The sequence below is a fragment of the Bufo bufo genome, chromosome 2 (assembly GCF_905171765.1).
Source record: "Bufo bufo chromosome 2, aBufBuf1.1, whole genome shotgun sequence".
Taxonomy (NCBI): Eukaryota; Metazoa; Chordata; class Amphibia; order Anura; family Bufonidae; genus Bufo; species Bufo bufo.
This window is the reverse complement of record NC_053390.1, coordinates 702,658,146-702,680,522: the sequence shown is the minus strand read 5'-3', so window position 1 is coordinate 702,680,522 and position 22,377 is coordinate 702,658,146. Positions and strand designations below refer to the sequence as shown.

Sequence of the window (22,377 nt, the reverse complement as noted above, 5' to 3'; positions counted from 1 at the left end):
TGATCACCACAGTCATTGATCACGCCCCTGTAAGGCTTCATTCAGACGTCCGGATGCGTTTTGCGGATCCGATCCATCTATCAGTGGATCCGTAAAAATCATGCGGACGTCTGAATGGAGCTTTACAGGGGGTTGATCAATGACAGGGGGGTAATCAATGACAGGGGGGTGATCAGGGAGTCTATATGGGGTGATCAGGGGTGATTAGGGGTGATCAGGGGCTAATAAGGGGTTAATAAGTGACGGGGGGGGGGTGTAGTGTAGTGTAGTGGTGCTTGGTGCTACTTTACTGAGCTACCTGTGTCCTCTGGTGGTCGATCCAAACAAAGGGGACCACCAGAGGACCAGGTAGCAGGTATATTAGACGCTGTTATAAAAACAGCGTCTAATATACCTGTTAGGGGTTAAAAAAAACACATCTCCAGCCTGCCAGCGAACGATCGCCGCTGGCAGGCTGGAGATCAACTCTCTTACCTTCCGTTCCTGTGAGCGCGCGCGCCTGTGTGCGCGCGTTCACAGGAAATCTCGCGTCTCGCGAGATGACGCGTATATGCGTGACTGTGCGCAGGGCTGCCACCTCCGGAACGCGATCCTGCGTTAGGCGGTCCGGAGGTGGTTAAAGGGAATCTGTCACCTAATCTGAGCCTTTTAGACCGCCCAGATCAGGTTATAGACTCCTGTGCCCTCAATACAATAGTACCTTTATTTGTTCTGTCCCTCGCCGAGATCTTAAAAAAAAAAGACTTTAAACTTATGCTAATGAGGTTCGGCGTTACTGCAGAAAGTGCCCAGGCCCCTCGGCAATGTGCCCAGAACACCATACCCATTTCACCCCTCTGGCCCACCCTCCTTTCCTATAATTACCTCCTCCTCTCCCTCACAAATCTCGCGCCTGCTAGAGGAAAGACGCTGCTGCGCCGACCCACCCCTTCTTTGGCTTCCCTGCAGCGGCTGGTTACTTCCGCCCGCTGGATTTCGAGCTACGGACCGGCGCATGCGCAGTCCAACTCCCTGTTCCTCTGCCCATAATGGGCACAGCAGTGCGCAGGTGCAGGACAAGTGTGGAGCAGCGCAGGAGCGAGATTTGTGAGGGAGAGGAGGAGGTAATAATAGGAAAGGAGGGCGGGCCAGAGGGGTGAAATAGGTGTGGTTTTCTGGGCACATCGCCGAGAGGCCTGGGCACTTGCTGCAGTAACGCCGCCCCTGGGCACTTGCCGAACCTCATTGACATAAGTTTTAAAAGTCTTTTTTGGACGATTTCGGCGAGGGACAGCACAAATAAAAGGTACCATTGTAATGTGGGCAAAGGAGTCTATAACCTGATCTGAGCGGTCTAAAAGGCTCAGATTAGGTGACAGACTCCCTTTAACATCATGTATGCATTACACCATAAATCTCCTCCACCTCCTGGCTGGAATAGATTACTGTTCAGGCGCACCAACTGCGAAGGATGTGGCAAATATATTAAGAGGTGTGCAATATTTAATAAATTGGTTGTTTGTTTGTTTTTTAAACCAAGACTAAAAACACAGGTCTTTATTAAATAACCCCAATGTGTGTTCTAAAATAAGGAACCATGTTTATATTTCTGAAGTAAAAATAAATAAAATATATCAATCTGCACTCTTTTACAACATTGGAAATGGTGGCGCACATTAACTAATGAGATTGCGCCTGTGGAGTAAACTCCATTGCATTTCTAGCACATCAAGTTTTAGACATATTTATGAAGCCAAAAAGAATCCACTGCACCTAATGAAATGTAGTGAAAAGGTGCGTGGGCCAGGATGAGCCAATTTCACAGGAAAATTTTGTCACAAAATGCTGCCAAAAAGCACAGCCAGCAGTAGCTGGAGTTAGACAAGAGTGTCTAGCCATGCACAAAACTTATCATATAGCCCGATTGTGATAGACTTAGACTGTCGAAGTATACACTGCCTACACCCAGGGTCAGCAGTCTTCGGCAAACTAAAGATGAAACTTTGGCATCTTCATGAGACATCCAATGCCTTATTAGGGTACAGGTATATCATGGAGAGAAACCTACGTACTGAGGCCTTCCCTCTATGAGCCTGAACAACAAATAGCTTAATATGCCCCCTGGTGGCGATTTATCTGATGGCTGAGTAAGGCTACTTTCACACCTGCGTTAGGTGCGGATCCGTCTGGTATCTGCACAGACGGATCCGCACCTATAATGCAAACACTTGCATCCGTTCAGAACAGATCCATCTGCATAACAGCTTTTTCAGATCTGAGTTTTCACAATCGTGAAAACTCAGATCCGACAGTATATTCTAACACAGAGGCGTTCCCATGGTGATGTGGACGCTTCAAGTTAGAATATACTAAGAACTGTGTACATAACTGCCCCCTGCTGCCTGGCAGCACCCGATCTCTTACAGGGGGCTGTGATCCGCACAATTAACCACTGTGCGATGCGCCGCACAGACCTGTCACTTACCAGTAGGCGGAGTGCCGGCCGGCCACAGACAGCGCAGGTAAGTATAAGCTAAGCAACCATGGCAGCCAGGACTGCAGTAGCGTCCTGGCTGCCATGGTAACCGATCGAAGCCCCAGCGATTAAACTGGGACTTCGTGCGGCACCTGAGGGGTTAATTGTGCGGATCACAGTCCCCTGTAAGAGATCGGGTGCTGCCAGGCAGCAGTTATGTACACAGTTCTTAGTATATTCTAACTTGAAGCATCCCCATAACTATGGGAACACCTCTGTGTTAGAATATACCATCGGCTTTGAGTTAGATCGTGAAAACTCAGATCTGACAGTATATTCTAACAGAGGCGTTCCCATGGTGATGGGGACGCTTCAAGTTAAAATATACCATGGGATTGGAGAAAACTCAGATCCGATGGTATATTAATAGGGACTCCTGACTTTACATTGAAAGTCAATGGGGGACGGATCCGTTTGCAATTGCACCATATTGTGTCAACGTCAAACTGATCCGTCCCCATTGACTTGCATTGTAAGTCAGGACGGATCCGTTTGGCTCCACACAGCCAGGCGGACACCAAAACGCTGCAAGCTGCGTTTTGGTGTCCGCCTCCAGAGCGGAATGGTGGCGGAACAAAGCCAAACTGATGCATTCTGAAAGGATCCTTATCCATTCAGAATGCATTAGGGATAAACGGATCCGTTCAGGGCCGCTTGTGAGAGCCCTCAAACGGATCTCACAAGCGGAACCCCAAACGCAAGTGTGAAAGTAGCCTAATACTACCGCACATTTTCCATGCAGCAGCTAGAAATACCCAGTCGGCCACCAGAAGATCCCTATGCGCCCACCAGTTTGCCTCAACGGTTCTTATCTGCATGAGGCCACTAAGACATTAACCATCCCTTCCCTCCTCGGCTTCATAGGAATCCAGATATACAGGAGGAAAGACACCCTCTTATCCTGCAAGCAACCAGCCCAAAACTTTGAAGTTTCGTTACAAGCCAATCAATAAGATGAAAAATACAATATTCATTTAGAAAACACTTTTCACTTTCCAAAGAAGACTAAAAACTTTTACAAGCACTGCACGCGCTCCCCTCTATGCAGCGCTATTAACTAAGCGACAAGGGGAAAGGAATTCGCCATGTTACGTGAGAATAGTCAGTGCAATGTATTTACCTGAGAACTTGGATCTTTACTTCTCTGTGCTGATAAAAAGGCAACCGCCATAAAATATTCACGCCATTCTAAGTAATCCTCCCGCTTTTTACACGTCGCATCAACCGCTTGCCTAGAAAGAAAAATGCAAATAGAGTACAATGAACCTTAAAAATCAGCATGGTAAACAATGTGAATATTGATACCTGGCAATTATTTCACGGTCAGCCTTTAACTCCCATGACACTCCCAGTCATTATGGTAAAGAACACTAATGAACCTATTAGCATAAACTATGCAGGGAGGAATTCTGGGTAAAACATGCTTAAAAGAGATAGTGCATACATAAAAAAATAAAATAAAAAAGATTGACCCCCAGCATGTGCAGCTTTACTAGATGATGCTAGGAGGCCAGGATTTAATGATCTTCTCAGCAGGAGGAAAATATGGGCCGGCACGCTCAGAGCCACGAGTGATGACTATTAGGAGCACTGAATGTGAATCATCATAGACACTAATCTCAGTGCCGTAGAGATGAGAAGTATGGGATGTGTGCGGTCTACACTATCAGACACATCATGAAACGTTTTCTGCTATATATTCTGCCCCCCCATATTAAATCATTGGTGGCAGTGGCCACAGGGTCTCTGATCGGTTACCATGGCAGCCAGGACGCTACCGAAGCCCTGGCTGCCATGGTACGCTCCCTGCAGGGCAGCAGGGAGAGTGTGAGGTCCTATTCACCCTGATAGAGCTATTAGGGTGAATAGGACGAGGGATGAAAAGATCCCAGGTTCTAGCCTTACATTTAAAAAATCTTGGCTGCCCCTTTAATAGCCTCCTGGTTGTGCTCAATTTAAAAACTGGGCAGACTTGCAGCATAGAGTGAACATATCTTTGGGGAAATGCAGATTTTCAACCCTTTTATAGGCAGCAAAACCTGCACATACCACATAACCGTTCCCCATTCACTACCATCGTACTGCAAAACCGCCGTGTCTAAACATGGCCTTATACAGCTGTGCGACATTTTGCAAAATAAAAGCAGCAACAGTGAGGACCTTCCAAATACCAGGCTACATCCTGATCGCTGTGAGCTGAAGCCTTCACCCGCATATTCAGCTTGTAACCCACCCTCCCCACTACCGGGTCAGGGGCGGTGTCAGGACACACGTACCCGCTCCCCGCAGCTGTACCGCTCATGATTACCGCAACCTTCTCGGATCTACCGCGCTATCAGCGTGCGAGCAGTGACGTCACACCGCCAGCCACTTCCTCGCTATATCACAGTCTAGCCGGCAACTCTGATTGGCTTAAATAAGCCACGCCCCCTTACGTAGCCTGTCCTGGCTGGTAGCGCTGCTCCAGCTGTGGAATATTGCGCGCGCTGGATCCAGGTTGCGCATGCGCACAAGGAGTGTACGACGTCGTGCACACTGTCCATTACCATTACGTTTAGCACTGCGGTATCGTCTCTTGTTTCCACAACTGTGTTATCTCCAAGTCAACAAAGTGCGTTATTTCTACATTTTTTATTTAGTAATAAAGGTTCGTCATTGGAAACAAATTTGGCTGCAATCTTAGTAAATAAAGTGTACCCTATACTGTTAGTAAGTATATACAGGGCCGGATTAAGAGCATCATGGGCCTGGTGCTGAGGATTTTGCTGGGCCTTTTTATGGAACTGCACTCAGTGTCTTAATTACATATATATTTTATCGATACCATTAAAGTATTTTGTTCCTGCAACTACCCCTTCATTTGGCGTCTATCTTGGCAACATGGAGGGGGACCCTGAGGGTGGGGCACCCTCAGGGCACTATAGTGTCAGGAAAACCGCTTTGTTTTCCTGACACTATAGTGATCATTTAACATGACTATGAAGATTATTGTTTTCTATCTGCTGTGGACTGTGGACAACAGCAGCTAGAAACAGTAATTTTCATAGAGCTGTGTTATGATTTATGGACACAGCACTCAGCATGCTTAGCCAGTCAGATAGAAGGCTGGCTAAGCATGCTGAGAGCTGTGTCTAAATAACATAACACATTAAAGGGATTCTGTCACCAGGTTTCACCCCTGTCAGCTAAAAATATGCTGATGTCCAGGGCGTCTTCACGATTCCTAATGTGGGCTTATAAATGTCATCTGTGGGCTTATTTAGCTAAAAAACAGCTTTTACTAACCTGTCAGACAAACAAATAAGGTGCCCAAGGGGATGTTAACCACCTCAGCCCCTATGGCTTAAACACCCTGAAAGACCAGGCCACTTTTTACACTTCTGTCCTACACTACTTTCACTGTTTATTGCTCGGTCATGCAACTTACCACCCAAATGAATTTTACCTCCTTTTCTTCTCACTAATAGAGCTTTCATTTGGTGGTATTGCATTGCTGCTGACATTTTTACTTTTTTTGTTATTAATCGAAATTTAACTATTTTTTTGCAAAAAAATGACATTTTTCACTTTCAGTTGTAAAATTTTGCAAAAAAAACGACATCCATATATAAATTTTGCTCTAAATTTATTGTTATACATGTCTTTGATAAAATAAAATGTTTGGGTAAAAGTTATAGCGTTTACAAACTATGGTACAAAAATGTGAATTTCCGCTTTTTGAAGCAGCTCTGACTTTCTGAGCACCTGTCATGTTTCCTGAGGTTCTACAATGGCCAGACAGTACAAACACCCCACAAATGACCCCATTTCGGAAAGTAGACACCCTAAGGTATTCGCTGATGGGCATAGTGAGTTCATAGAACTTTTTATTTTTTGTCACAAGTTAGCGGAAAATGATGATTTTTTTTATTTTTATTTTTTTCTTACAAAGTCTCATATTCCACTAACTTGTGACAAAAAAATAAAAACTTCCATGAACTCACTATGCCCATCAGCGAATACCTTGGGGTGTCTTCTTTCCAAAATGGGGTCACTTGTGGGGTAGTTATACTGCCCTGGCATTCTAGGGGCCCAAATGTGTGGTAAGGAGTTTGAAATCAAATTCTGTAAAAAAAGGCCGGTGAAATCCGAAAGGTGCTCTTTGGAATGTGGGCCCCTTTGCCCACCTAGGCTGCAAAAAAGTGTCACACATGTGGTATCTCCGTATTCAGGAGAAGTTGGGGAATGTGTTTTGGGGTGTCATTTTACATATACCCATGCTGGGTGAGATAAATATCTTGGTCAAATGCCAACTTTGTATAAAAAAATGGGAAAAGTTGTCTTTTGCCAAGATATTTCTCTCACCCAGCATGGGTATATGTAAAATGACACCCCAAAACACAATCCCCAACTTCTCCTGAATACAGAGATACCACATGTGTGACACTTTTTTGCAGCCTAGGTGGGCAAAGGGGCCCATATTTCAAAGAGCACCTTTCGGATTTCACTGGTCATTTTTTACAGAATTTGATTTCAAACTCCTTACCACACATTTGGGCCCCTAGAATGCCAGGGCAGTATAACTACCCCACAAGTGACCCCATTTTGGAAAGAAGACACCCTAAGGTATTCGCTGATGGGCATAGTGAGTTCATGGAAGTTTTTATTTTTTGTCACAAGTTAGTGGAATATGAGACTTTGTAAAAAAAAAAAAAAAAAAATCATCATTTTCCACTAACTTGTGACAAAAAATAAAAAATTCTAGGAACTCGCCATGCCCCTCACGGAATACCTTGGGGTGTCTTCTTTCCAAAATGGGGTCACTAGTGGGGTAGTTATACTGCCCTGGCATTCTAGGGGCCCAAATGTGTGGTAAGGAGTTTGAAATCAAATTCTGTAATAAATGGCCGGTGAAATCCGAAAGGTGCTCTTTGGAATGTGGCCCCTTTGCCCACCTAGGCTGCAAAAAAGTGTCACACATGTGGTATCTCCGTATTCAGGAGAAGTTGGGGAATGTGTTTTGGGGTGTCATTTTACATATACCCATGCTGGGTGAGATAAATATCTTGGTCAAATGCCAACTTTGTATAAAAAAATGGGAAAAGTTGTATTTTGCCAAGATATTTCTCTCACCCAGCATGGGTATATGTAAAATGACACCCAAAAACACATTCCCCAACTTCTCCTGAATACAGAGATACCACATGTGTGACACTTTTTTGCAGCCTAGGTGGGCAAAGGGGCCCATATTCCAAAGAGCACCTTTCGGATTTCACTGGTCATTTTTTACAGAATTTGATTTCAAACTCCTTACCACACATTTGGGCCCCTAGAATGCCAGGGCAGTATAACTACCCCACAACTGACCCCATTTTGGAAAGAAGACACCCCAAGGTATTCGCTGATGGGCATAGTGAGTTCATGGAAGTTTTTATTTTTTGTCACAAGTTAGTGGAATATGAGACTTTGTAAGAAAAAAAAATTAAAAAAAAATCATTTTCCACTAACTTGTGACAAAAAATAAAAAATTCTAGGAACTCGCCATGCCCCTCACGGAATACCTTGGGGTGTCTTCTTTCCAAAATGGGGTCACTTGTGGGGTAGTTATACTGCCCTGGCATTCTGGGGGCCCAAATGTGTGGTAAGTAGGTAAATGACCTGTGAAATCCTAAAGGTGCTCTTTGGAATGTGGGCCCCTTTGCCCACCTAGGCTGCAAAAAAGTGTCACACATGTGGTATCTCCGTATTCAGGAGAAGTTGGGGAATGTGTTTTGGGGTGTCATTTTACATATACCCATGCTGGGTGAGAGAAATATCTTGGCAAAATACAACTTTTCCCATTTTTTTATACAAAGTTGGCATTTGGCCAAGATATTTATCTCACCCAGCATGGGTATATGTAAAATGACACCCCAAAACACATTCCCCAACTTCTTCTGAATACGGAGATACCACATGTGTGACACTTTTTTGCAGCCTAGGTGGGCAAAGGGGCCCAAATTTCTTTTAGGAGGGCATTTTTAGACATTTGGATACCAGACTTCTTCTCACGCTTTGGGGCCCCTAAAATGCCAGGGCAGTATAAATACCCCACATGTGACCCCATTTTGGAAAGAAGACACCCCAAGGTATTCAATGAGGGGCATGGCGAGTTCATAGAAAAAAATAAATTTTGGCACAAGTTAGCGGAAATTGATTTTTTTGATTTTTTTCTCACAAAGTCTCCCTTTCCGCTAACTTGGGACAAAAATTTCAATCTTTCATGGACTCAATATGCCCCTCAGCGAATACCTTGGGGTGTCTTCTTTCCAAAATGGTGTTATTTGTGGGGTGTTTGTACTGCCCTGGCATTTGAGGGTCTCCGCAATCATTACATGTATGGCCAGCATTAGGAGTTTCTGCTATTCTCCTTATATTGAGCATACGGGTAATGAGATTTTTTTTTTCCGTTCAGCCTCTGGGCTGAAAGAAAAAAATGAACGGCACAGATTTCTTCATTCGCATCGATCAATGTGGATGAAAAAATCTCTGCCAAAAAAAAAAGGAGGGGAAAGGCGTCTGCCAGGACATAGGAGCTCCGCCCAACATCCATACCCACTTAGCTCGTATGCCCTGGCAAACCAGATTTCTCCATTCACATCATTCGATGTGGATGAATAAATCATTGCCGGGATTTTTTTATATTTTTTTATATACAAAGTGTTTGCCAAAGCATAGGAACACCGCCACCTCCTCAGCTCATATGCCTCGGCAAACGTATCTTTTACTGCAGAGGAGAAATCTCGTCTTGCAGCGCCGCATACACCGACTTGCGTGTAATCTGACAGCAGCGCAATGCTTCTGTCAGAATGCACATCAGTGCTGCAGCTAGTCGATCGGTTGGTCCACCTGGAAGGTAAAAAAAAAAAAAAAAAACAGGCCGCAACACAATAATTTTATTAACTTTGGAAGAAAACATATAAACTTTAACTTTTTGAACTGAACATTAACCTTTTTGCTTACTGGTGTTTTTTTTTTTGTTTGTTTTTTACCTTTATAGAACAAACCTCTCCTTCCCCATGGGTCAATGTGCAAAGCGCAAATCGCCCAAAGATGTGGCGAAGTACGTTATGCACTTTGTCCCATGTGAAAGGAGACGTTTGCAGCAGCTGTGAGTGAATGGGCCCTAATAGCCCTGTGTGCCTGTCCTGGTGAGATGTGATCCCTATGCTAGGTGTACCTGTGTGTGGTACTTCCGGAAACACTCTCCTAAGCATAGGGCAGGGTGGTCAGGACAGTCAGGACAGAAATAGCGGGTGTCACGCCTTATTCCACTCCTGCTACAGACACGACATCTTTTTCGGGGTGACGGTTGGGTTGAGGTACCAGCAACGACATTGGGGAAATGTCGCTCGTGTAGACGGCTTACTACACTGGTGGATGGGGCCACGGAACCTTCTGGATATAGAAGGTTCTCGATGATCTCTTCCTGGGATTTGAGGAAGGATCGTGTTCTCCCAGCCTTACTGCAGAGAACAAAACTATTATACAGCGCCAATTGAATCAAATATACAGACACCTTCTTATACCAGCGTCTGGTTCTGCGGGAAACTAAATACGGAGACAACATCTGGTCATTGAAGTCCACCCCTCCCATGAGCAAATTATAGTCGTGGACTGAGAGGGGCTTTTCAATGACACGGGTTGCTCGCTCAATTTGGATTGTCGTGTCTGCGTGAATGGAGGAGAGCATGTAAACGTCACGCTTGTCTCTTCATTTCACCGCGAGCAGTTCTTCGTTACACAAGGCAGCCCTCTCCCCCCTTGCAAGACGGGTGGTAACGAGCCGTTGGGGGAAGCCCACGCGACTAGGTCGCACGGTGCCACAGGCGCAAATCCGTTCTAGAAACAAATGCCTAAAGAGGGCCACACTTGTGTAGAAATTGTCCACATAAAGATGGTACCCCTTGCCGAATAAGGGTGACACCAAGTCCCAGACTGTCTTCCCACTGCTCCCCAGGTAGTCAGGGCAACCGACCGGCTCCAGGGTCTGATCTTTTCCCTCATAGACACAAAATTTGTGGGTATAGCCTGTGGCCCTTTCACAGAGCTTATACAATTTGACCCCATACCGGGCACGCTTGCTTGGGATGTATTGTTTGAAGCCAAGGCGCCCGGTAAAATGTATAAGGGACTCGTCTATGCAGATGTTTTGCTCGGGGGTATACAAATCTGCAAATTTCTGGTTGAAATGGTCTATGAGGGGCCGAATTTTGTGGAGCCGGTCAAAAGCTGGGTGGCCTCTGGGACGGGAGGTGGTGTTGTCGCTAAAATGCAGGAAACGCAGGATGGTCTCAAATCGTGCCCTGGACATAGCAGCAGAGAACATGGGCATGTGATGAATTGGGTTCGTGGACCAATATGACCGCAATTCATGCTTTTTAGTTAGACCCATGTTGAGGAGAAGGCCCAGAAAAATTTTAATTTCGGAAACTTGGGACTGGTTTCCACCGGAAAGGCTGGGCATAAAAGCTTCCCGGGTTTGCGGTTATAAATTGTGTGGCATACCGGTTTGTTTCTGCCACAACTAAGTCTAAGAGCTCCGCAGTCAAGAACAGCTCAAAAAATCCCAGGGCCGAACCGATATGAGCCGTCTCAACCCTAACTCCAGACTGGGCGGTGAAAGGGGGAACTAATGGAGCGGCTGAAGTTGGTGACTGCCAATCAGGGTTTGCCAGCACCTCAGGGATTCTAGGGGCTCTACGGGCCTGTCTGTGCGGTGGCTGCGACGGGGTAACTACTGCACGTGCCACCGTACCAGCTTCAACTGCCCTTCTGGTGCTCGCTACTTCACCATGTTGTACGGCAGTGCTGGTACTAGGTCCAGGAAGGGCTGCGCTGCTGGTGTATGCCTCACCACGTGATCCGGCAGCGACAGCCCCACTCTGCTGCTCTTGAAGCGGATCCTGCGTAACCTGTGGTCTAGCGACACGGGGCCGGGTACGCCTGGTGCTGTCAGGGACCTCAACCTCCTCGTCCGAACTTTGGGTCAGAGAGCCACTGCTTTCTACAGGTTCATATTCTGACCCGCTAAATTCATCAGATGAGGGTTCCCACTCCTCATCCGACTGGGTCAGAATCCTGTAGGCCTCTTCAGAAGAATACCCCCTGTTTGACATTTTGGACTACTAAATTTAGGGGTATTCCCTCAGACTACCCAAGAAAAAAAGCAAACCTGTCTTACAAAGGGGAGGCTAGCGAAGTACCGGAGGCCGCTGCGATTGATAAAAAATATCAAAACTGATTTTTTTATCGCCGCAGTGCGTGTAAAGTGAATGTGCAGTGATCAAAAAATATATATTTTTTGTCACTGCGGCGGGGCGGGCGTGGGTGAACGCACGTGTGGGCGACCGATCAGGCCTGATCGTGCAAACACTGCGTTTTGGTTGGAGTGTGAGCTAAGGTGACACTAATACTATTATAGATCTGACCGTGATCAGTTTTGATCACTTACAGATACTATAAAAGTACAAATGCTGATTAGCGATACGCTAAACAGCGAATAAGTGACTGCGGTGGGCTGGGCGCTATCTCACGCTAAACTACCTAACCAAGGGGCCTAAACTATCCCTAAAACCTAACAGTCAATACCAGTGGAAAAAAAAAGTGACAGTTTACACTGATCACTTTTTTTCCTTTCACTAGTGATTGACAGGGGCGATCAAAGGGGTGATCAAAGGGTTAATTGGGGTGCAGGGGGGTGATCTGGGGCTACAGTGAAGTGTTTGGTGCTACTCACAGTTCAGTCTGCTCCTCTGCTGGATTCAACCGACGAAAAGGACCAGCAGAGGAGCAGAGAAGCCATATAACAGATCATATTTACTAATATGATCTGTTATATGGCTTGTGATTGGATTTTTTGAAAATCGCCAGCCTGCCAGCCAATGATCGTTGCTGGCAGGCTGGTGACGAACTTGTTCTTTAACTTTTGCCGGCCCGCGAAGCGCATGCGCGGGCCGGCTCTGACCGAAATCTCGCGTCTCGCGAGATGACGCACGGATGCGTCCAGGAGGAATGAATCAACCACCTTCCGGACGCATCCGTGCGTTAGGCGGTCGGGAGGTGGTTAATGAATGCAAGGTGTCGGCCGCACCCGCCGCCGTTCGTGCCCCGCGCCGCCTTTCCGGACTTCTACGCCGCCTCCTAATCCTCTGTGCCGCCTCTCGCGCTCCCTCCCCCCTCCTCCTGCTGTAAGATCTCGCGCATACAGGGGTTGAGCGAAGTGCCGGCGCATGCGCACTTCGCTGTAAGAAGCCAAATGGAGAAGTCTGCACGGGCGCATCAGGCAGAGCCCTGTGCGCAAGCGCGAGATCTTACAGCAGAAGGAGGGGGAAGGGAGGGAGAGCGAGAGGCGGCACAGAGGATTAGGAGGCGGTGCAGAAGTCCGGAAAGGCGGCGCTGGGCACGAACGGCGGTGGGTGCGGCGGGCATCTTGCACCCATTAACATCCCCTTGGGCACCTTATTTGTTTGACTGACAGGCTAGTAATAGCTGTTTTTTAGCTAAATAAGCCCACAGATGACATTTATAAGCCCACATTAGGAATCGTGAAGACGCCCTGAACATCAGCATATTTTTAGCTGACAGGGGTCAAACCTGGTGACAGAATCCCTTTAAAGAAATTACTGTTTCTAGCTGCTGTGGACTAACAGCTAGAAACAGTAATTTCTTTAATGTGTTATGTTATAGAGACTGAGCTCTCAGCATGCTTAGCCAGTCAGTAATTTTCATAGTGCTGTTATGATTTATGGACACAGCTCTCAGCATGCTTAGCCAGCCTTCTATCTGGCTGTGCTTCTTGAGAGTCACAGTCCACAGGCTCAGAAACAGCCTGTGGACTGTGACTCTCAAGATGCAAAGCCAGATAGAAGGCTGGCTAAGCATGCTGAGAGCTGTGTCCATAAATCATAACAGCACTATGATTGCCCTCCCTTCCAACTGGATGAGTTTATCTGATACCTGCCCTGCTCCAGAAGCTCCTGCTGTCTCACGGGCTGGTGTGGCTGAGCGCTGTGGGCCGTGTGCTGGTCGAAACTGCTGAGGGATAACCGCGGGCGCACTGAGGTCATATCCGGCGGGCCGGCATTACAGGAACCGCACCAGCTGCTCTGACGTCCTGCCGCCGGATATCCTGTGACGTATATCCGGTGGCAGGACGTCAGAGCAGCTGGTGCTGTTCCTGTAATGCCGCGGCCTGCCGGATATGACCTCAGTAGTGATGGGAAGTTCGGATCTTTCAGATGAATCGGTTCATTTGAATCAGCTCATTCAAATGAACCGATTCTTGAATCGGATCTTCGGTTCACTTGCTGAGTCACTGACTGCTGAGCTGACTCGCAAGTGAACCGAAGACGCTAGGTACCGCTGCGCATGCGCAGATGCTATCCATTCGATTCACTTGCTGCTGCTGACTCAGTCGGCTCTTCAGCTCTCTGAGTGAGTCAGGATCAGGAAGAGTGATTGATTATAGTGATAGTGAAGGGAAGCTGAGGCTGACGCCGGACAGGAGGACTCAGGAGCTGTCACTGTGGTGTGCATTGTTGTCTGTTGTGCATTGTTACCCACAGTGACAACAGTCTGACACTGACAGTAGTACAACGAACCAAGTGAAGTGAGATGTGAATGTTCGCACAGGGAAAACTATGTGCTGAATTGATAACAGTATTACAGTAACACAGTCACTGACTGATAATAAAATAGTCCCCACAGTCCCCACTTAACAGAATCCATAAAGGAGATGTGAACCCACCCATAGTTATATAGCTACTGAATGAGATGCCTTTAACATATATATCTCCTGAGAAGCCAATTTGATCCTAAAGGGTTAATTCAACCTGTAATCTAAACTCTGTGTCATCTGTCACTTCTCTTATCTCTCTGCTCCTGTCAAAGGCGTACATAGAAATCACTGGGCCCCATAGCAAGAATCTAAATTGGGCCCCCATTCTCCTTTCATAGCCCCTCCCACTACCCATTCCAGGCCTCTCTCTTTGTTCCATGAACTATGTTCGCTGCTGTTTTATAATTTATGCCATCAGGGCCGGATTGGGATTACAAAACAGGCCTGGCACACAAAAGAGGCATAATAGATACAGTGTGTACAGATGTATAGTGTATACAGCAGTGTACTGATATGTGAGGAACGTGGTATAATATATGCAGTGTGTTCAGGTATATAGTATACACAGCAGTGTACTGATATGTGAGGTACGAGGTATAATAGATGCAGTGTGTTCAGGTATATAGTATATACAGCAGTGTACTGATATGTGAGGTATAAATTACAGCTCGTACCTCACATATCAATCCAATACTGTATATACAATATACCTGTACACACCATCTATTATACCTCGTACCTAACATATCAGTACACTGCTGTATATACAATATATCTATACACACTGCATATATTATACCTTGTACCTCACATATCAGTACACTGCAATATATATTATATATCTGTACATATTGCATCTATAATACTGTTTAATATATGCAGTGTGTGTGTGAGTGTGTGTGTGTGTATATATATATATATATATATATATAGATGTGAGGCATACAAGGTATAATACTGTAGATGCAGTGTTTACAGAAATATGTGGTCAGTTATGCATTATGGTCACTGTGTGTGTGAAGTACATGAGGTTGTGGTCACTGTACCTGTCTGAAGTATTATACATGAGTGAGCAATGAGTAAAAACAGGGCATGGAGGGGGGTAAATGATGAAAAGTGGAGGACCTCCTCTTACCACTCCATTCCAGTCTGTATGGATCAATGCAGAGCTGCTTGTGAACTTCTAATACTTGCTGTTAGGGGTTGAAGGACCTGTGATGATGTCATCACAGGTCCTGGCAGATGCACTGTTCTAACCTGGGAACTACACTTTACACTGTGCAGTTCCCTTACAGGACCTGTGAAGACTCCCTGTACTACTCAGACGACTCAGAGCTGCTAGTGCTTGCCTTGCCTCAGCTCTGATTGGTTGGTGGGCGGGGAGGGGAGGGGCTGGCAGAAGCAGCTTCCACTCTAGGATCATATTACGCTCCTCCCGAGTCCCTCCCTCAGGCTCCCTGCTGCCAGCGTGAGGTGAGCGTCTCTGCATTGTCTGTGTGCTATGTGACGCTGTGTACAACAGAGGACTTTTAACCCTCCCGACGGCCTTTTGGCTGGCAGATGGGCCTATTTTATGGTAGGGGCCTGGAGCTGCAGCTCCATCAGCCCCTACGTTAATCCGGCCCTGCATGGACCTCTGTAATGTTACTTTTCATCTCTGGCTCAAAAGGCTCAGCCAAATAACAATGCAGCTCCTTCAGTATTAATACCACTTGTGGACAGTGGCGTACCACCAATATAGGAAGACCACGCCATTTCTATGGGGCCCCGGAGCGCATGGAAGGCCCTGCCCCTACCTTTTACTGTGCACAGACAGTAAGTAGTTTTTACTTTTTTTTCTAAACACTTTATTAGTCATCCAACAATACGCGTTATATAAAAATATCATTATTAATATTTATCATCATATTTTTCTTTACCCCCCACAACCCCCCCCCCCCCCTGCGATGCGTCTTCCTTCACCACCACTCCTCGGTTCTAGGACCGAGGAGTATGGTGACGAGTGAGGATCGGAAGTTCTATGAATTCCAGTCTCCCCAAATTCAAATCCATTTTTTCTCCGTATTTCTCTGCTTATACAAAATATATTCATATCTCTTAGTAGTGTTAACCAGATTTAACCATGTATTCATAGTGGGACTCTTTCGCGAAAACCAAGAGCGTGCTATCAATAGACGTGCCAAAAACATTATCTTGAATAAAAGATTTTATTTATGTTGCTGACAGCTCACCTTGGCCAGCTCACCCAGTATCCAACATTCAGTGGAAAAAGGGATCCGCACCTTCAGTTTTCCCTCAATGTGTTTATGAATAACCCCCCAATAATGTTTCAGCTCTGCACAGGACCAAAACATATGCAGATAGTCCGCTTCGGGAACATCGCACCTGGGACAGTTAGAGTCTTTTCTAATCCCACATCTATTAAGCCAGAGAGGTGTAACATAAAGTCTATGAAGAATATTAAACTGCACCACCACGTGATTAAAATTATGTGAGACCAATTTTAACCACCTCAGCCCCCAGTGCTTAAACACCCTGAAAGACCAGGCCACTTTTTACACTTCTGACCTACACTACTTTCACCGTTTATTGCTCGGTCATGCAACTTACCACCCAAATGAATTTTACCTCCTTTTCTTCTCACTAATAGAGCTTTCATTTGGTGGTATTTCATTGCTGCTGACATTTTTACTTTTTTTGTTATTAATCGAAATTTAACGATTTTTTTGCAAAAAAATGACATTTTTCACTTTCAGTTGTAAAATTTTGCAAAAAAAAACGACATCCATATAGAAATTTTGCTCTAAATTTATAGTTCTACATGTCTTTGATAAAAAAAAAATGTTTGGGTAAAAAAAAAATGGTTTGGGTAAAAGTTATAGCGTTTACAAACTATGGTACAAAAATGTGAATTTCCGCTTTTTGAAGCAGCTCTGACTTTCTGAGCACCTGTCATGTTTCCTGAGGTTCTACAATGCCCAGACAGTACAAACACCCCACAAATGACCCCATTTCTGAAAGTACACACCCTAAGGTATTCGCTGATGGGCATAGTGAGTTCATAGAACTTTTTATTTTTTGTCACAAGTTAGCGGAAAATGATGATTTTTTTTTTTTTTTTTTTTTTTCTTACAAAGTCTCATATTCCACTAACTTGTGACAAAAAATAAAAAGTTCTATGAACTCACTATGCCCATCAGCGAATACCTTGGGGTCTCTTCTTTCCAAAATGGGGTCACTTGTGGGGTAGTTATACTGCCCTGGCATTCTAGGGGCCCAAATGTGTGGTAAAGAGTTTGAAATCAAATTCAGTAAAAAATGACGAGTGAAATCCGAAAGGTGCTCTTTGGAATATGGGCCCCTTTGCCCACCTAGGCTGCAAAAAAGTGTCACACATCTGGTATCCCCGTACTCAGGAGAAGTTGAGGAATGTGTTTTGGGGTGTCTTTTTACATATACCCATGCTGGGTGAGATAAATATCTTGGTCAAATGACAACTTTGTATAAAAAAATGGGAAAAGTTGTCTTTTGCCAAGATATTTCTCTCACCCAGCATGGGTATATATAAAATGACACCCCAAAACACATTCCCCACCTTCTCCTGAGTACGGAGATACCAGATGTGTGACACTTTTTTGCAGCCTAGGTGGGCAAAGGGGCCCATATTCCAAAGAGCACCTTTCGGATTTCACTCATCATTTTTTACAGAATTTGATTTCTAACTCCTTACCACACATTTGGGCCCCTAGAATGCCAGGGCAGTATAACTACCCCACAAGTGACCCCATTTTGGAAAGAAGACACCCCAAGCTATTCCGTGAGGGGCATGGCGAGTTCCTAGAATTTTTTATTTTTTGTCACAAGTTAGTGGAAAATGATGATTTTTTTATTTTTTTTTTTTTTCATACAAAGTCTCATATTCCACTAACTTGTGACAAAAAATAAAAACTTCCATGAACTCACTATGCCCATCAGCGAATACCTTGGGGTCTCTTCTTTCCAAAATGGGGTCACTTGTGGGGTAGTTATACTGCCCTGGCATTCTAGGGGCCCAAATGTGTGGTAAAGAGTTTGAAATCAAATTCAGTAAAAAATGACGAGTGAAATCCGAAAGGTGCTCTTTGGAATATGGGCCCCTTTGCCCACCTAGGCTGCAAAAAAGTGTCACACATCTGGTATCCCCGTACTCAGGAGAAGTTGAGGAATGTGTTTTGGGGTGTCTTTTTACATATACCCATGCTGGGTGAGATAAATATCTTGGTCAAATGACAACTTTGTATAAAAAAATGGGAAAAGTTGTCTTTTGCCAAGATATTTCTCTCACCCAGCATGGGTATATATAAAATGACACCCCAAAACACATTCCCCACCTTCTCCTGAGTACGGAGATACCAGATGTGTGACACTTTTTTGCAGCCTAGGTGGGCAAAGGGGCCCATATTCCAAAGAGCACCTTTCGGATTTCACTCATCATTTTTTACAGAATTTGATTTCTAACTCCTTACCACACATTTGGGCCCCTAGAATGCCAGGGCAGTATAACTACCCCACAAGTGACCCCATTTTGGAAAGAAGACACCCCAAGCTATTCCGTGAGGGGCATGGCGAGTTCCTAGAATTTTTTATTTTTTGTCACAAGTTAGTGGAAAATGATGATTTTTTTTTTTTTTTTTTCATACAAAGTCTCATATTCCACTAACTTGTGACAAAAAATAAAAACTTCCATGAACTCACTATGCCCATCAGCGAATACCTTGGGGTCTCTTCTTTCCAAAATGGGGTCACTTGTGGGGTAGTTATACTGCCCTGGCATTCTAGGGGCCCAAATGTGTGGTAAGGAGTTTGAAATCAAATTCTGTAAAAAATGACGAGTAAAATCCGAAAGGTGCTCTTTGGAATATGGGCCCCTTTGCCCACCTAGGCTGCAAAAAAGTGTCACACATGTGGTATTGCCGTACTCAGGAGAAGTTGAGGAATGTGTTTTGGGGTGTCTTTTTACATATACCCATGCTGGGTGAGATAAATATCTTGGTCAAATGACAACTTTGTATAAAAAAATGGGAAAAGTTGTCTTTTGCCAAGATATTTCTCTCACCCAGCATGGGTATATATAAAATGACACCCCAAAACACATTCCCCACCTTCTCCTGAGTACGGAGATACCAGATGTGTGACACTTTTTTGCAGCCTAGGTGGGCAAAGGGGCCCATATTCCAAAGAGCACCTTTTGGATTTCACAGGTCATTTTTTACTGAATTTGATTTCAAACTCCTTACCACACATTTGGGCCCCTAGAATGCCAGGGCAGTATAACTACCCCACAAGTGACCCCATTTTGGAAAGAAGAGACCCCAAGGTATTCGCTGATGGGCATAGTGAGTTCATGGAAATTTTTTTTTTTTGTCACAAGTTAGTGGAATAGGAGACTTTGTATGAAAAAAAAAAAAAAAAAAAAAAAATCATCATTTTCCACTAACTTGTGACAAAAAATAAAAAATTCTAGGAACTTGCCATGCCCCTCACGGAATACCTTGGGGTGTCTTCTTTCCAAAATGGGGTCACTTGTGGGGCAGTTATACTGCCCTGGCATTTTCCAGGGGCCCTAATGTCTGGTAAGTAGGTAAATGACCTGTGAAATCTGAAAGGAGCTCTTTGGAATGTGGGCCCCTTTGCCCAGCTAGGCTGCAAAAAAGTGTCACACATCTGGTATCTCCGTACTCAGAAGAAGGTAAGGAATGTGTTTTGGGGTGTCATTTTACATATACCCATGCTGGGTGAGAGAAATATCTTGGCAAAAGACAACTTTTCCCATTTTTTTATACAAAGTTGGCATTTGACCAAGATATTTATCTCACCCAGCATGGGTATATGTAAAATGACACCCCAAAACATATTCCCCAACTTCTGCTGAATACGGAGATACCACATGTGTGACACTTTTTTGCAGCCTAGGTGGGCAAAGGGGCCCAAATTCCTTTTAGGAGGGCATTTTTAGACATTTGGATACCAGACTTCTTCTCACGCTTTGGGGCCCCTAAAATGCCAGGGCAGTATAAATACCCCACATGTGACCCCATTTTGGAAAGAAGACACCCCAAGGTATTCAATGAGGGGCATGGCGAGTTCATTGAAAAAAAAAATTTTTGGCACAAGTTAGCGGAAATTGATTTTTTGGATTTTGTTCTCACAAAGTCTCCCTTTCCGCTAACTTGGGACAAAAATTTCAATCTTTCATGGACTCAATATGCCCCTCAGCAAATACCTTGGGGTGTTTTCTTTCCAAAATGGTGTTATTTGTGGGGTGTTTGTACTGCCCTGGCATTTGAGGGTCTCCGCAATCATTACATGTATGCCCAGCATTAGGAGTTTCTGCTATTCTCCTTATATTGAGCATACGGGTAATGAGATTTTTTTTTTCCGTTCAGCCTCTGGGCTGAAAGAAAAAAATGAACGGCACAGATTTCTTCATTCGCATCGATCAATGTGGATGAAAAAATCTCTGCCAAAAAAAGAAAAAGGAGGGGAAAGGCGTCTGCCAGGACATAGGAGCTCCGCCCAACATCCATACCCACTTCAGCTCGTATGCCCTGGCAAACCAGATTTCTCCATTCACATCAATCGATGTGGATGAATAAATCATTGCCGGGATTTTTTTTTTTATATATACAAAGTGTTTGCCAAAGTATATGAACACCGCCACCTCCTCAGCTCATATGCCTCGGCAAACATATCTTTTACTGCAGAGGAGAAATCTCGTCTTGCAGCGCCGCATACACCGACTTGCGTGTAATCTGACAGCAGCACAATGCTTCTGTCCGAATGCACATCAGTGCTGCAGCTGGTCGATCGGTTGGTCCACCTGGAAGGTAAAAAAAACAAAACAAAAAAGAAAAAACCAGGCCGCAAAGCAATAACTTTATTAACTTTAGAACAGAACATATTAACTTTTTTAACTTTTTTACTTACCGGTAATTTTTTTTTTGTTTAGTTTTTTTTACCTTTATAGAACAAACCTCTCCTTCCCCATGGGACAATGTGCAAAGCGCAAATCGCCCAAAGATGTGGCGAAGTACGTTATGCACTTTATCCCAGGTGAAAGGAGAGGTTTGCAGCAGCTGAGAGTAAAAGGGCCCTAATAGCCCTGTGTGCCTGTCCTGTGAGATGCAATCCCTATGCTAGGTGTACCTGTGTGTGGTACTTCCGGAAACACTCTCCATAGCATAGGGCAGGGTGGTCAGCACAGTCAGGACAGAAATAGCGGGTGTCACGCCTTATTCCACTCCTGCTACAGACACGACATCTTTTTCGGGGTGACGGTTGGGTTGAGGTACCAGGAACGACACTGGGGAAATGTCGCTCGTGTAGACGGCTAACTACACTGGGGGATGGGGCCACGGAACCTCCTGGGTAAAGGAGGTTCTCGATGATCTCTTCCTGGAATTTGAGGAAAGATCGTGTTCTCCCAGCCTTACTGTAGAGAACAAAACTATTGTACAGCGCCAATTGAATTAAATATACAGACACCTTCTTATACCAGCGTCTGGTTCTGCGGGAAACTAAATACGGAGACAACATCTGGTCATTGAAGTCCACCCCTCCCATGAGCGCATTATAGTCGTGGACACAGAGGGGCTTTTCAATGACACGGGTTGCTCGCTCAATTTGGATTGTCGTGTCTGCGTGAATGGAGGAGAGCATGTAAACGTCACGCTTGTCTCTCCATTTCACCGCGAGCAGTTCTTCGTTACACAAGGCAGCCCTCTGCCCCCTTGCAAGACGGGTGGTTACAAGCCGTTGGGGGAAGCCCACGCGACTAGTTCGCGCGGTGCCACAGGCGCAAATCCGTTCTAGAAACAAATGCCTAAAGAGGGCCACACTTGTGTAAAAATTGTCCACATAAAGATGGTACCCCTTGCCGAATAAGGGTGACACCAAGTCCCAGACTGTCTTCCCACTGCTCCCCAGGTAGTCAGGGCAACCGACCGGCTCCAGGGTCTGATCTTTTCCCTCATAGACACGAAATTTGTGGGTATAGCCTGTGGCCCTTTCACAGAGCTTATACAATTTGACCCCATACCGGGCACGCTTGCTTGGGATGTACTGTTTGAAGCCAAGGCGCCCGGTAAAATGTATTAGGGACTCGTCTACGCAGATGTTTTGCTCGGGGGTATACAAATCTGCAAATTTCTGGTTGAAATGGTCTATGAGGGGCCGAATTTTGTGG

The 22,377-nt window shown here is 45.2% G+C and overlaps 1 protein-coding gene across 2 annotated transcripts in view; it reads right to left on the bottom strand.

Annotated features, from left to right (window-relative positions):
- Positions 1–4,911, bottom strand: part of LOC120991759 (deoxycytidylate deaminase-like) — a 40,685-nt gene extending 35,774 nt beyond the window's left edge. The window contains exons 1-2 of one of the 2 annotated variants that reach the window (XM_040420534.1): positions 4,792–4,911; positions 3,636–3,747 (exon numbers count right to left, since the gene is read on the bottom strand). In XM_040420534.1, the coding sequence (XP_040276468.1) occupies positions 3,636–3,747; positions 4,792–4,817 (138 nt within the window). In that variant the 5' untranslated portion in view covers positions 4,818–4,911. Of the gene's footprint in view, positions 1–3,635; positions 3,748–4,675 lie in introns of both variants that reach the window. The other variant, XM_040420535.1, reaches the window with a different exon arrangement.
- Between the last annotated feature and the right edge of the window lie 17,466 nt (positions 4,912–22,377).